General features: G+C 46.3%; 1 protein-coding gene across 1 annotated transcript in view; it reads left to right on the top strand.

Moving 5' to 3' along the window:
- LOC138468303 (zinc finger protein 318-like) overlaps positions 1–16366 on the top strand; it is a 768785-nt gene that overhangs the window by 405006 nt on the left and 347413 nt on the right. Inside the window, exon 4 of the mRNA XM_069608797.1 lies at positions 14548–16044. Coding sequence (XP_069464898.1) covers positions 14548–16044 — 1497 coding nt within the window. The remainder of the gene's footprint in view (positions 1–14547; positions 16045–16366) is intronic.

Genomic DNA, 16366 nt, shown 5'->3' with positions numbered 1-16366 from the left:
CACCTGAAGATAAAAGGACAAAGTGTTTATTTTTGATGCTTCAAAAGTGCTCCGGTCCCATCCCAATGGGTGCAATGTCCCGAAAGTATGAAGGAAAGGGGACTATGGACTAGGAGTAAGGTAGTCACCACGGTGAGTAACATTGTTATAAGGTTTTGGCCCATTTACTCATATTTGCCATGGAATTTTTACAAAATTCTTCAAGAAGTATAGATGGATTCTTGTGAATTCTTTTTATTATTTCATTAGTATGACATGCACATACATGGCTTTTAATACAAATGTCTGTATTAAAATGCAATACTGTCACCGCTTTGCAATCCAAATGGATTAGCATCACTTTATAACTATCATTCATTATTTATATACCAATTTCAAAATAAATTCAAATACAATACTTATCACCACTTTACAGTACAAATGCATTAGCATCACTTTACAAACTGCCATCGTTCACAGTATGTACTTGATATCGTCAACATTACATTAATCTCTTACCAATAACATGTAGTATGTATTATAAATGAGTCGTCACTGGTTGTTTTCCTTGAATTAGTTTTATCTTCTGCAGCCGTACATGGTGTATGATGGTCACAGAAGAATTTCGTTCATTCTTAACATATTGGTGCCACTACATGATAAAGTGTCTAAGCTTCAATATTGCCTCTTGTGCATAACCGCCAGCCTCTACCTTTTACTGGAATTTTGGAATTGTATTCCAAGTACCCAGGATGTCTAAAATGGGAGTAGCATGTTGAGCGTGACACATAAATAGTCTCTTCTAGTTCACCTGTTGGGATAATCCATCACATATGTAGGTGTATTGCCCTGTTTAGGTAGACTGGGTAGATGGAAGTAGCTTTATTGCTTAAGTCGACTTTGTTTTGCTCATATGCCACTTGTGCAATCAATATATTCCGTACTATTTGAATAGCTTTGTCCATGTTGTCCCTGACATAAATTATAAAACATTTTGCCCAATATGCTGCATCTTTATCGAATTGTCCTGTAGTGAATCTATTCTCAGAGGTAATACATGGATTACATAGCTGCTTCAGAAGAGAAGTTTTAGACGAACAGTACATTGTGTTTAAAATACATTGTTTATTCTTTATCAGAAGGAATTGTAAGGATGTTAGACCAAATTCAGCCCTGATGCATTCAACAGGCAAGTTTTGGGCACAGTAAAACAATTGCTTAAGGCTGTAATCTTCCAGGGCTGCATACTGTTCATTTATTTGTGCCCTCACATGTCCACCCCACATAACATAATGGAAACCAACTGAAGCTTGTACAACTCTATTAGCGACTGGAGAGGGACCACATTGTTTATGCCTGAATGTGAGTTATGTTAGACTTTGTCATATCCATGTGTCCTTTCAGGACATTTTGTTGTCTACAACTACTCCCAAGTATTTATATTTTTCAACCACTTCGAATTTGTCAATGTGCCAAGTGTTTCCTGTTTGACGGAAACATTGAAAATAATAATTCTATTTTGTTTTATTAGCTAACAGTGAATGCGATTGTGTATTCTGCCAGAGCGGTAATTTGCTTTTCTAAACCAGAAGGTGTGCGATCCATAATAAAGATTGCCCACTCTAATAGCTCAGGAAGTCTTCATTCTATTAAAGACAAGGAGGCGAGCATTATGCTTATTCTTTCTTTAATACTGCCATCTCAGCAGTTTAACTTAAATTTTTATATTGTTTTATGTAACATAAGAAAAAAATAAACAGTAAGTTCAACATATCATAAAATCTCCTAGGAGTGTTCTGAACCACGACTCCCATGATCCTCCTGCCTTCAGTAGTCCTGATCCCGTCTGTCCACCTATCAGCACCCAGCGTGGGGTATAAGCACTGTGAACCCAATGTCCTTTCCTCTTTCTTTGCCATTAGAGTTCTATTTCTGCACATGTGCAGTCCTTAAACTCTGGAGCCCTTGATAACCTTAACTGCTCCTCTGCTGCGCTATTACTTTGGTCCAACGGGGAGAACTCGGTACCACTTCTTTCTATAGTCTATCTTCTTCAAGGCGCTTTCTGGTCCTCTCCTGCGAGAATAGAAAAGGTACCATGAGAGAGGGAATGAGCAAAGCTTAGCATACCATGTCTCACAATATTCATTACTTTGTCATTCAGGGTGGGATATAATGCTCGCCTCCTTGTCTTTAATAGAATGAAGACTTCCTGAGCTGTTAGCGTGGGCAATCTTTATTCTATGACAAGACAGGAGGCTCGCATTATGCTTGTTGAAAGCTTGCTACTACCCTGTTCGTTATATCTGACACTGGTTTGAAATAAAATGTCTTAAATGTCGACTCAGAGGACCAATCTGCTGATTTCATAATGTCTTGAAGTGACACCCCAGTTGCAAACGCTCTAGAAGCCATTGCCCCTCTAGCAGAATGTGCGCCAAATAAGGATAAGTCTATGCCAGCCCATTGCATCACCTCTCTTACCCATCTAGTTATAGTCGCTGTTGCTACTGCATGGTATGGTTTCCTACGTGCGATAAGCAGTTGGGTTACTCCGTGAGGCCTAGTCTGCGCTGTCGCTGCCTCGTAATCTTTAATACATTGCGCTACGTGGTTCTTATTATCTGTAAAGTAAGGGTAGGAAATCACTCTAGAATCGGTCTTTGTTCTCTTGGCGATAGAAAAGGCTAAAATATCTTCCTGTCTAATTCTAGCACTTTTAACATCTGACACTCTCCGGCACGCCACTAGGCATAGAAGCATAGTTAATTTCCCTGATAATTGGGATTGTGATAAGTCTTCGTTCTCAGGCCACCTCAAGAACAAATGAGACGTCTGACGTCCCACAGGACTGCGTACTTAGGCTCTGGGGGTTCTTCTCAATTTGATCCCTTTGAGGAGCCGTAAGACTGCTGGATGTTCTCCGACCGCAGACCCTTCCACTTTATCGTGGCCTGCAGAGATCGCTGCTCTGTAAACTCCTATCGTTTTGTAGGTGCTGCCTGCTTGGAACCTCGAAGCTTGAAAGTTGAGGACTTGAACTAGAGGAGATGAAACGGGATCCAAACTATGTTCAGCACACCAGTGTCCAACCATTCCAAGCGGTGCTATAGCTCCCAATAGTGGAAGGCGCCCATGAATCTCGTATGCAATCTGCAGCGAGCTCTGAAATTTCTGGCAATTGCCATCTTTTCCTGAAACCCTGCATGCTATCAACTGCAACGTACCCACTTCTACCATTGGATAGACGTGACCGCTCGGGTCGAGTAGAAGGTCCGGCAGACTCGGGGCTACTCTCGGAAAATCCGTAGAAAGTTCCATCACTACTGGAAACCAGGGCTGCGCTTTCCAACAAGGCAGCACCATCACCAGCTCGGCTTGGTCCCTGCGGACCTTCGCCAGGGCGCTCGTGATCATCATGAATGGCGGGAAGGCATAGTGGACTGGATGTAGGAATGCGTCTACCTGCTGACCCCGGATCTATCCTCCAACTGTAGTACTTTTGTGTCTGTGCATTGTCTAGATGCAAACAGATCTATGCCTATGGGTCCCCATAACGCTTGCAAGAGTCTGAATACCTGAGGATGAAGCCTCCAATCGCTGGAGTCTGCAAGATATCGAGAGTTCCAGTCTGCTACACTGTTCTGACTCCCGGGAAGATATTCCGACGTGACTGCAATCTTGTTCTGCATGCAAGATTGCCAAAGTCTTTCGCTAGCTCCGCTAACATCTTGGACCTTGTCCCTCCTAATTTGTTGATGTAACAGACCGCTGAAATGTTGTCCATGTTGAACAACATGCAGCATCTTATCTTGTCTTTCGTAAATGCCTGGACTGTGAAGGAGCCTGCTAGAAGCTCGAGGCAATTTGTGTAGGTTTAACCATTTCCCTCCTGTCTGAATATGATCGCACCTTGCTCCCCAACCTGACCTGCTCGCGTCTGATTCTATGACCAGATCTTGAACGTCTCAGAATATGGCTTTGCCGTTCCATGCCTCCATATTCTCTAGCCACCACTGAAGTTCCGTAATGGTTGAGATCTAAGCTCCCTATGTGATGGTAAGCCAACCCCTTGCGGAAATGTCTGATTTTGAGCTTCTGTAATGCTCGGTAATGGAACGGCCCTGGAAATATAGCTTGAATGGAGGCTGCTAGCAGACCGGAATCTATCCAGAGTAGTAGAAGTGAAATAGCTCTTTTCGCTATTACCGCTCTGAGTTCTTTCTTTATCGCCCTCACTTTGTGACCAGGGAGTTCTAGTATCACTTTCACTGTATCTACGGTGAAGCCCAGAAATTCTAATCTCTGAACTGGAATGAGCTGAGATTTCTCCAAGTTTACTAAGAATCCTAAGGAGGATGTGAGTTTGAAGATCAATTGCACGTCATTCGCTAGGATTTCCCTGCTGGCACCCATCACCAGAATATCATCTAGATAGATGATCATGCGAATCCCTCTCTCTCTGATAGCTGCTGCTACTGGTCTCATTAATTTCGTAAAAGCCCAAGGGGCTGACCCCAGACCGAACGGTAGGCATGTAAAATGCCATATCTCCCCTTCCCATCGGAAACAGAGATTCTTCCGAAATGCTTTTGGAATTGTGAGATACGCATCTTTGAGATCTAGTCGCGCTAACCAATCTCCTGTGCGTAGTAGGTCTCGAAGGAGGTGGATGCCCTCCATCTTGAAATGGTTGTACGCAAGCCAACAGTTTTAAGTTTTTTAAGTTTATGACGGGTTCGAATCTTGGCCCCTCTGTGAACTAAGAACATTTTGCTGAGGAATCCTTGCCCTCCTAGAAATTTGTGCTCTATTGCATTTTTTTGTACTAACTTTACTAGTTCGCTGTGCAAAAGTGCCTTTTCCTCTCACAGCATGCAGATGGGGTGCAGCTCCGTCACCTGAATTGGGTCGCCTATGAACTGCAGTTTGAGGCCTGTCACTGCCTCTAAAACCCAAGCATCGTTCGATAAAGCTTGCCATTGAGTCACAAAGTGGAGAGTTCTCCCTCCTACCCGTATAGTTGCTGTACTCACCGCCTGCTGCACTGGGCTGAGGATACGAGCCTCTCCCTCTGTTGCCTCTCGTATTCCTTTCCCTAGCTGGAAAGAAGGTATCCTGCTGGCATCCTTCCCAGTACTGGGCGCGTGGGCCTTGAGGTCTGCGATGATAATTGAATCGACCGCTCGAACGACCTCTGAAGCGTCGGGTCCTGGCAAAAACATGTCCCGGGTAAATCTTCCTTATGAAGCTCTGGGCTCTCTAGCGCAGAATATGTTCCTACAAACTGCGACATTTCTTTAGTGAAGGCTTCCCCGAAGAGAAGACCTTTTGCTCCTTCTCCTGCCTCATAAGTGGCTAGGTCGCTAAGTTTGCTGCCAATTTTTAGGAGGACACCTCACCTTCTCTCCTAAGAGAGAGCACAGTTAGCATTACCCAAGAGGTATACTGCCCTCTGGGCCCAGTTACCTAACGCTTGGGTATCTACTGGGACCCACGTGTCTTTAGATTTTTCCACCAAGTCCATAATTTTAGCTAACGGTCCCGCCAAGTCCAGGACCTTATCCTGACTGCCTTCCCAGGCGCGATCAACACCCTTTGTGATGTCTCGTGCGGAATTGGTAACAAAGGTGACCATTTTATGATCCAGATCCGTTGTCGCAGCAAGCTTCCCTAGCAGCTCTGGCCTTGGACATTCTGCCCTCATGCGTGATTGGACTTCCCTGTCCAGTGGCTTCCTAATATGTTGGGCCATATATATTGCCACTCTAGATGATTTTGGGTGCCTAATGGCTTCCGGATCAAACATGTCTAAAATGTTTTCATCTTCTTCGGGCCATCTGTCTTAATTGGCTCTACTATGTCTTCTTCTTCGCCACCTTCGTTGGGTGTGTAACCCTCTTCATATTCCCCTGAATTGTCCACCCCTAGGGCAGGGGGTCTGTCTTTGCAATCGGCCATCTTTGCTAGAAAGGCCTCTTTCAACCTTGCAACGGGGTTGCTTTCTTTTTGTGGAACAGAATTAACCCTTTCGTCCATGCCCGTGGGGGTCAGAGAGTCTGCGCTCTTCTGTGCTATTTTACACCCCTTACTATCAACCCCTCTTTGGGGTGTCCTGCTGACGTCCCTTATCTGGGACTATCTGCCAGTCTTTTTCTGTATTTCAGCTGTTCCTGTTGCTTAGCCATGAATGCTTCTAGCATTTCCAACCTTTGTGCCAAAGGCTGCACTCCCTGAGAAACTGCTTGAGTCAGGGAGTCTCCCAGCACTTTTTTAAAGCTGAGGGCTAGATCAGTATCTTGCAATGTGGGTTCCTCCTCCCATTCTTCTTCGCTCCACTCTGGGGTGGTGGATTGGGATCTGCTTGCTTTCTGAGCCATAATTCCCTGTTAGCAAGGCTAACCTCTGGGGAGTCAGCAGTAATCGGGCTCTAAACCTAGTCTGTGAAGACAGAGACAGTGCCCTTCTAGCAATGCTGTATTACTGTAAAATAGAGCCTCACAATTCAAATATCTTATTTTTTATTTTTTTTATTCCTTTCAGGGACACTGCCAGCTGCTAATCCGCTCTGTTTGTGGTATTATTCGAAGTGAATGAGCGTTAGTGTGCAGCGGAGCATGCTGTGAAGGTTTCCTGAGCTTTGGTTCTCCCGGGTACTAAAACCCGTTGCGTTCGCCGGCACGAGCGCTCGGCGTAATGAGGAGAGCGGGAAGACAGAGGACGGCTGCCTACTGCGAGCGGCTTTGCCTGCGGCACGGCACCGCCTCTCCCTCGCACAGAAACGATTGTTCAAAGAACTTGGAGATTACTAATGAACGCGGGGAGAAAAAAAAGCCTAATCTCCAATGCGCGCGTGCGCTTTCTATTGAAATACCTCAGCGCTTCTGAGATGCTGCACAGTAAGTTAAAACTTGTTATCCATAATAATTTATCAGAGCAACACTGCTGAAACCCAATAGTTATTTCCTTATAAATACTCTGACAATACTTAAATAAACATTTACTCAATAACACATAATCAGAACTTATCTCGAAATGGCAGCCAAAAGAAAGAGGAAAGGCCATTGGGTTCACAGTGCTTATACCCCACGCTGGGTGCTGATAGGTGGACTGACAGGGGTCAGGACTACTGAAGGCAGGAGGATCATGGGAGTCGTGGTTCAGAACACTCCTAGGAGATTTTATGATCTGTTGAACTTACTGTTTATTTTTTGTGTTACATAAAAAAATATAAAAAATTAAGTTAAAGTGCTGAGATGGCAGTATTAAAAAAAAGAATAAGCATAATGCGAACCTACTGTCTTGTCATAGAATGATGTCTGCATACCCTAGTCATTGCAATGTGAAGTGTGCTATTTTTCGGAAGATATACAGATTCAGCTGTAATTGCATTTGACATATCAGCCAGATCGAGATTAAATAAGGTTGGGCAAAGGCACATCCTTGTTTAAGCCCGGTTGATGTTGCAGTAGAATCACTCAGATGGCCCAGCCTATTTAATCACACTGACGCAGTAGTGTTATTGTGCAGCACGATAATCATGGTTAGCAGGGCTTCAGGAATCCCCCATTGCTGCAGTTTGTACCAGTAAAGTTCTGTCTACTGTTTCAAATGCCATGCTTGGATTTAAATAAGCAGCATATACGGGGCATTGTTCGTAAGCTTAGCATATTCCTTGGTTGTTAATGTGTTAAGTGTACTGCTGACCTTTTAAACCCTGTTTGTTGCATCAGTATTATCTGATTGTTCTCCATCCAAGCAGTGAGCGTGATCAAGACAACACTTTGGCTGGTGCGCCTAAAATGCGGTAGCTTGCTTTAAAGACCAGTACTGCAATGCTATCTCTCCAGCTATGGAACACGTTGCCAGTTTAGCTAATAGTTCAAAACAGTAGATCTATCTGGCTCTAAAGTACATTTTATGCCAAGTATTACATAGTCCGTCAGGACCAGGGGCAGTCATATTCTTTAGTGTAGCCTCAAGATCTGCTACAGTGGCTAATAGTTGCAATTTTGATAGGTGTTTGGCATTGAAAACAGTATTCGATTTGATTTTCTGCTTTCGTGTCAGAAATTAACTCTTTCCAACAATTCTTTGATGCACCAACGTCTAGATTAGATGCTCCAATGCCACCATACACTAATTTTCCAAAAAGCCTAGCATCATTTTTTTTTAGAAAAAAATATATATATTTTAAACTTTATTATTAGCTTGGCAACGCAACGGAGAACATACTGTAACATATTGGGTCATATGAGTCCATATGTGGTATACATACAAGTACATGAGTCAACCAGAGCATTAGAATAACATTAGAACATACAGAGGGGAATAAGCACTGAATCCATCATACAACTGCAATACATATTGCCTAACCAGTGCCAGGTATAGAAGATGGCAGCGCACTTGCCTCGTCTCCCTAGTCAACAGACAAGGAGATATAGAGGTGGAGGGGCCCACAAATGTGCCTTGTTCTAGATGTACTCAGTTGCAAGAGCAGCCAACACTCCTCGGTGTCCGACGCCCACGTGACGGCACGGAGCCACTGTTCATGCGTAACGGACCTGGGTCGGAGCCATAACAGGAGGATACAGCGGGTTGCAAGAAGGAGCCCCAGGCTTGCCAGTCTCTTGAAGTCACGGCTTAATGTAGGGAGTTCGTAAAAAAGACAAGTTAGCGGGGATGGAGTGATCGTACATTCTAACATTTCTGACATGGATGTACATACTGCAGTCCAGAACTGAGTGAGCTGAGGACATGACCATAGCATGTGCATGTATTCTGCATCTTAAGAGTTGCATCTTGGGCATGTAGGTGGGTGTTCACGTGACATTTGGTGTAACCTGACCGGCGTGTGGTGGAACCTATACAGTATCTTAAATTGAATTATTTTAAAACGGGAGTTAAATGAGAATGTCTGCGGTCGGGTGCACATGTGATCCCAGCGCTGATCGGACACTTCAACACCCAGGTCCCTGGCCTAGGATTCCCTGAGTTTGGCTAAGGGTGGGGATGCCTTATTCTGGAATGCAATGTATAATCTTGAGACCTTACACCTAAGGGTCGTAGTGTTCATGATTTCTGATAAAATCGGGTTATCTTGTGGGATAGTAGGGAAGTCGTGGAGCTTGGCCTTTAGGGCACGTCGTATACCCGCATATTGTAGCCAGCAGGAGGGTCTACCCCGTAGCTATCTAGGGAGGTCGCTCAACTCAGTGAAGGCACCCTGTTCAAATACATCTTGGACCGCCAGCAGCCCGGCTGTCTCCCAGCGGTACACGGTTGCGAAGCCCAGCCGGGGGGAATTTGGGAGGAAATTCCAGAGGGGGAAAACCCCATGAAACGATTGCATGTTGCAAGTTTGTTTCCATAACCTGGCCAAAGCCTGGACCTTCACGCCCACCGGAAAAGACAGTTCGAACCTGGCAACAAAAGGGGGGGGGGGCTTACCAGGAAGCGGATATCAGTAATCCGCAGCGAGGCGCTCTAATTTGACATGAAGGGGTGAGTCGGAAGGCATAAACCAGAATGATGCAAAGTGTACTTGGGCAGCTATCCAGTACCCCTCGAAGTTGGGAGCGATAAAAAGACCCCCGTCGCCACTGGGGTTGTCAATGTTGTCAGCTTCAGCCGGACCGTGCCAGAGGAAATCGTTGGTGGTACGAGCGAGTGTTGTGAAGAATTTGCGGCCCGGCCATATCAGGACATTTAGGAATCTGTATAGTAGTTGAGGCAGTATCACCATTTTAAGGATGGCAATCCTACCCGCCAGGGTTATTGGAATTTATGCCCACCCAGCACACTTCCAGGTCAGGTTAGTTAAGTATTTGCCATAGTTTGCATCATATAATGCAGCGGGGTCTCGCTTAATCCTTACACCCAAGTATGTGATCTCAGACTGCGCCCACACAAATCCCTGAAGGTCTGGGGGGGTCAGGGGTGGTGATGGCCTCCGTCAGCAGGAAAAGAATTGATTTGGTGCAGTTTACTTGAAGGCCTGATAGTTCCCCGAAGCGAATGACATCCTCCAGTGTTGGGGAGAGGTTTAGCTCGGTTTGACAAATGAAGAGCAGAGAGTCATCCGCATATAGTGAAACGATCTCTGGGGGGGCCAGATAGCCGCAGGCCTCTGTGTGTGTGCTGTTGTCGTATATTATCGGCCAGTGGCTCTATGGGCAAGGCGAAGATCAACGGTGAGAAAGGGCACCCCTGCCTCGTGCCTCTTGCTATCGGGAATTGAGTCGAGCACAGGTTGTTGGTGCGGACTCGTGCGCCGGGGGAGGAGTATAGTAATTTGTCCCAGGTTCTAAATTGAGGACCAAATTTGCATTTCTCAAGTATCTGCCATAGAAACCCCCATGAAACAGAATCAAAGGCTTTTTGCATGTCCACGATTGCTGCGACTGCTTGGGTGTTAGGATCTATACGAGCTAGTATGTTAAATAGCTGGCAAAAGTTATGAGAGGTAGAGTGGCCCAGGATGAACACTGATTGGTCTGGATGTATGAGGTAATGCATATATGGAGCCAGTCGTAGGGCTAAGACTTTGGCGTAAATCTTAGCGTCAGTCTCTTCCTCACTGACAGGAAGGTTTTCTGTTCCTGCTGGATGGCGATGGAAAAATCAGGGTAGTGATGGATCCTGGAGGATTCCAGGAGGTTGTCACCTTTAATCCTCACAGCATGTAGCAGAGCATCCCTGTCACGATAGTTCTACACTCTCCCTATAATAGGGCATGGGGGTGTGGGGGCCCGGTTTGGGCTTAGCGGTTAGAGCTTGGTGGGCTCTTTCAATAGCAAATTATGGAGACAATTTTGGAGAATCCAGCAGGGACAGCAGGGTTTGCTCTATGTAGTCCTCCATGGGACCCTCGATGTTGTCCTCCGGAATGCCTATGATGCAAATATTATTGTGCCGAGAGCGCGATTCGAGATCCTCATTTTTTCTGCTGCCCTCCTTGAATCGTACTCATTCTATTTTCAACCTCTGTCACTCGGCTATCTGTCTTTTCCATATGGGCCTTGATTGAACAAATAGTCCCACTCATGTCATCTTATTTTGAATGGAGGATGGTGAACCCCTCGTGTTGACTCGAACATTTTCAATGTTTCTGGGTTATCAGGAAGCGACGCCATGGCCGCCTCCTGCTCGAACTGCGGTTCCACTGATTTCTGTGTTTCTTTCGTGTACATATTAATAGAGCTCGTGTTTTTTGTTGGCCTCCTTAGTCATGCTGGCTGTGTGTATACTCGTCGGCCGGTAAGTCCAACTGGTAGTTTTCAGCGGGTGTGCAACAGCCCTCTCGTGAGCTGTCTATCTGAAGTAGGGTGCGGTCCTCGCGGTGGCCGTCCGCTGGGCCTGGTAGACAGTGGTATACTGAACAGAGGGAGGACACCGACGCCCCTGACTCCTAGGGTCGGCCCACGAGAGTGCAAGCCTGCAACTACAGTAGCAAGCTTAGGGGTTGCCCCCCAACACCCATCGGTCAATGTTTGATGGGCAATGGGGGTTACATATGGTTTCAGCAAGTAGTCCTCAATTCAATAATTGGACTGTGGTCTCTTATATTAGTGTGTATACTATGGGTGCACCCACAGGGTTTCTGCTAGCAGAGGTTATTACCGCCAAACAGGATCCGACCGGTCAAGCAAAGTGCGAGACAAGTTAGTGGCGCCTACTGGGAGCTGTGAGTTTAAGTCCTGTAGGTGTTGATATCTGACTTCTAATTATCGGTAGCCAAATACTGCCTATTACTCAACTTCCTCAGCAATTAGGCAGGGGAAAGGAAACACGTAAATATGTCCCGTCAGGTTTGAGGAATATGGGCAAGTTGACCCCTGCAGCGCGCGGTGTGGCACAAGTTTATCACAGGGTCATGGAAGACAATGGTCGTGTTGCCACAGAGAGTGGGGGCGTCGTTATACTGTGCAAGACCCTTTCAGTACATACGTCGTGGAGGCCAGTAGTTTGTAGTGAGACCAGCGGGTGTGGTCCGTTGTCCGATATGTTGTCCAGTTCCTCCCGAGTGGGTTGTGGCCTTCCATGTAGATCCAGCGGTCAAATCCTACAGCTAAAGTGGCTCCTCTGTTGGGGCTATCCCTGTATTTCATGGCCACTTCCACATGTCGCATTAGTTAGTTGAGACCTGTAAGGGCTGCGCGCGGGTGGCAACCATGCAATTCACTCATCGAGTACAGTGGAAAGAGGAGAATGGAGCAAGGTACGCAGTTACGTTCAGACACACGGCATCTCTGTGGCCACAGTAGTTCAGGTAGGCCTCTCCACAGCTGGGGACCCCCGAGTCTCGCACAGAGGAACTGTCAAAGTCCTACAGGGTCTGTGGCCAGATCAATGGAGTTCCCAATCACAGTGGTAGAGTGGGCCACCGGAAAACAACCACCCCCCCAAGAGCCCGCCCCCCCCGCGAGTGAGGGTAGAGGCTATGCAGTGGGGTCCACTGGGGGCGGCAGCACGGCCCAGCTGGTGCCTGTGGGGTATGCAGTGCGGGGCGAGGGGACCTCCGCAATATTCGGGCACAAGCGGTGCGCGGCAGATGTCCTTTACGTTCCTGGCAATTGCTAGATAAATTAGGGGATTCTCATAAGAGCATGTAGTCCTTCAGTTGGGCCGCTCCGGTGATCTGCTGAATGGGCGGTCCGTGCCGCGGGTATTCCCCAGCGCCCATCCGCAGCGCAGCAGGGACAGGGCTCACCTGGTCTCAAGTTGCCTGAAGGCGGGTCGATGGAGGACGGGAGGATGCGTGCCACAGGAGTTTCGGGCCGCGACTGAGCGCCCGCTTGTAGAATTCCCAGCCGTGCCCAATCCGGCTATCTGCAGTTGTGGGCCGTGTCACAGGGGGCCCCAGACGTGTCACTAGCCAAGGGGGAGCGCCGGGCGCCTGCTCTGGTCGACTGCCGGTGGAGCTATGTAAGGGGGTAGAGTTGGCGGCGTTGGGCGCTCAGACCCCGACCCAGGTGTTGCAGCGGTATCAGCCGGAGCCCCGCTGGTGGCCAGCTGCTGCCGTGTCTGGGGCATCCGCTCTCCGCCGGGGGTTGAGGGTGTGAGCGAGGTTTGCCTCGGAGCCAGTGGCGTCCCGGCCCGCTCTCAGTAGCCAGCTGAGGCGCGCCTCAGGAGGTTCCGGCCGTGATCCTGCAACGCCAATATCTCTTCAAATGCAGCGTTCCCAAGGCCAGGAGTCGGCCAGCGGCCGCGGGTCTTCCATATGTTGAACTCAGCCCAACGTTGGTAAAATTAACAGCACTAGGCCAGATTCATTCAGTAAAAGGACATTCCCAGCGTGGAGCTCTCGTCTATGCTACCATCCTCGATCAAGCGCAACAGCGCCGCCCCTATTTGTTTTAGAATATTAATAATTTCCTGTCACTTCTTATGTAATGTTTTTTGTAAATTTTCAACCACTTTATATATACCCTTTTCCTGGGTTTTCAGGCTATTGCCAATTGTTCACTAGTCATACTGGTATTAGATTAATGCCTCAAGTTGTTATGTAATTGCCTTTTGGGCGTTGTATATATGAATCAAACCTTTGTGTACGTGGTCTATTTTTTTTTTTGTTGTAGGGTATTGTTTTTATTACACCTACCTATTGATATTAGGGTTGCGCTATGACATTCAGATAAGCATCAATTCTTGTGAATTAGAACATTGCCGTAGGATGACGGGGCCTGCAACTTGTGGCTCTCCAGATGTTTTAGACTACAAATCTCACCAGTCCGAGCCATCATAGTCGATGATGAGTGTTCCTGGGTGTCATAGTTTGAAACACCTAGAGAGCCACGGGTTGCAGACCCCTGCTGGCCTAGGAAGAGACTTTTTTAATAGGAGTTTCAAATCTGGGCTTGAATGGCCTTAGAAACATTTTGGTGAGTCATCCAGGATGAATCCTTGCTTTTATTTCCGAAGTGATTTAAATCAAATTATCCCTCTTTCAGTGTTCTTTCAAATGCCTTCCGAGTTCTTTTGATAATTTTGTTTACGCTTCAAATTCTAAGAGAAAAATGTTTGTTTGCATAGGCAAAAAAAGACAAATTAGTTGTACATTTTTTATTCTAATCAGGCTAAAGGAAATGCCATATTCAAGTGTGGAAATCATGTTGGTTTGTGGAGATCTGTCATAGGTTTTTGCCTGGGAAAGTAGCAGTGTATTCTGATAAGATGCTTCCATGGACTGGGGATGCACATATTTGCAGAACTTACTTGTTCCTAAAGCATCTGGAATTATTGGCTTGAGAACAATTGATCTTGACAATCTTTGTGGACCGAATATAGCACTAATTCAAATAGTTATGATGCGTAGAATGATTACTAACGCGAATATGCAAGTCAGAAATTCAAAAATGTTAGCGATTTCAATGTAGCACTAATTCAAATAGTTATGATGCGTAGAATGATTAACGCGAATATGCAAGTCAGAAAATCAAAAATGTTAGTGATTTCAATGTAGCACTAATTCAAATAGTTATGATGCGTAGAATGATTACTAACGCGAATATACAAATTCAAAAATGTTAGCGATTTGAGACTCATGTTTTTTTAATTTCTTTGCAGCCTGAAAGCTTCTTGAACAGTAAAAGTCCTCACCTGCCTCGTCACGAGAGCCACAACCCATTTTTAGCCATTGTTTCCAAACCATATGGACCACAGTTTTATCGGAGATCGATACCTTTACTCTCAGAGGACATCTTTCACAATGTTCAAAATAATTTCAATTTCTTGGGCAGAGAGGACCACCTTCTGCGGAATCGGGATGAAGGATCTCTACAGCCAAACAGGAAAGCCAGCCAGGATGTCACTGGAGTGTCCGATAATCTGAGTATGATGATGGATGTAAGTGGGCAAGGCAGTGTCTTCTCAGCTATGGCAGATGAGGAAGCATTTCTTTATGGTAATACAGGGCATTATGGCCAGGAGCAGCACCTATCTCATAGCACAGAGTACAGCTCTGTGAGAGAGCAAACAAGCGATGTGAAAGAAGAAAACACAGCAAACCCAAGTTCCCCTTCAGCGCCAACAGGAACACAGGAGGAGACCTGTTCACAGAAGGATCCTGCAGAACAAAAGATCCATGATTTATTAAAGACGATTGGACTTGAAATTGGAGATGTAGACATTGGCAAATTGTCAGATCGCACACGCGAAAGGCTTTATGGAAAGAGTTTGCATTCTCGAGAGCGACGTTCTACAGAAGCACCACTGCAAGAATCCTCCCAGATGAGAAGTAGAAGTGGCACACGTTCTCCAGAGTCCAGCCATAAAGATTCCCGGTCTCCGGACAGATTTTCTTACGCAGACTTGGAATTCTCTTCAAGAGATGAGCAGCCCATCCCCTCACTGGGGCAGCAGCAGCCCATCCCCTCACTGGGGCAGCAGCAGCCCATCCCCTCACTGGGGCAGCAGCAGCCCATCCCCTCACTGGGGCAGCAGCAGCCCATCCCCTCACTGGGGCAGCAGCAGCCCATCCCCTCGATGTGGCAGCAGCAGTCTTCCCCTTCTACTCCAGTAGTACTTGCTCCTCCCCAACCTACTGTGTATTCAGTGACAAACTATGCGCAGTACACCACAACACACATAGCACCAAGTCCAGTTAACATTCCATCGCCAAATACTGTATTGCCCCCACATGGCTTTGCCCCAAATAAAACTGTACCTCCCCCTACCTTTGTACCCAATATAAACATGCCGCCGCCTTTCTTTTTCCCACCACCCCAGGTTCAAAGTTATGCCCAGTCCCCCACTGCTCAAGTGACACCTGCCCAATCCCCTTTTATTTATAATCGGCATCAGCAATACATGCATGCCCCAGAATCTAATTGGTCTAATTGGGCTCGTAGCTCTTCTGCGCCAGCCCGATTTGCTCTGACCCTACCACACCGCAGCAATCTTAAGGTGATCCAGACTGTTGGGAATGACAGTGCAGTAGCAGAAATGCCTCCTCAGATTAAGGAACAAGAATCTACCCAATCTGTGCCTGTTAAACCCAAGGGTGCGACGACTAAAGAACCTGCTCCGGCTAAAGATCAGAACCGGGTGGCTCAAAGAGTGAAGGTAATAGGAGCAAGTACGCTTTAGGTGTTTACAAATCTCATAAATGTCTGCAAACATCTAGTCTGATTATTTAACCGGAGTCAAACCTATAGTCTAAATGTCGGTCTTCAAAAAAGGCACACATAATAAATTGTATTTTTATAGTATTAAACACTAGCAGTTGCGCCAGAAAATAACTGCAAAAAGCGTCTTAATTGTGACAAAGTAAACTGCTTCAGGCATTTTCCCATCGGGATAGAATTAAAACAAAAAATAGTATTTAAATTATACTTTCTGTATTTTGCCATTATAAAGCCACATAATCTTGACTCATGAGGACAGT

This window comes from Ambystoma mexicanum, chromosome 4q (assembly GCF_040938575.1).
Source record: "Ambystoma mexicanum isolate Mex_15411 chromosome 4q, UKY_AmexF1_1, whole genome shotgun sequence".
NCBI lineage: Eukaryota > Metazoa > Chordata > Amphibia > Caudata > Ambystomatidae > Ambystoma > Ambystoma mexicanum.
The sequence above is the reverse complement of the archived record's forward strand: the minus strand, read 5'-3'. Positions and strand labels throughout refer to the sequence as shown.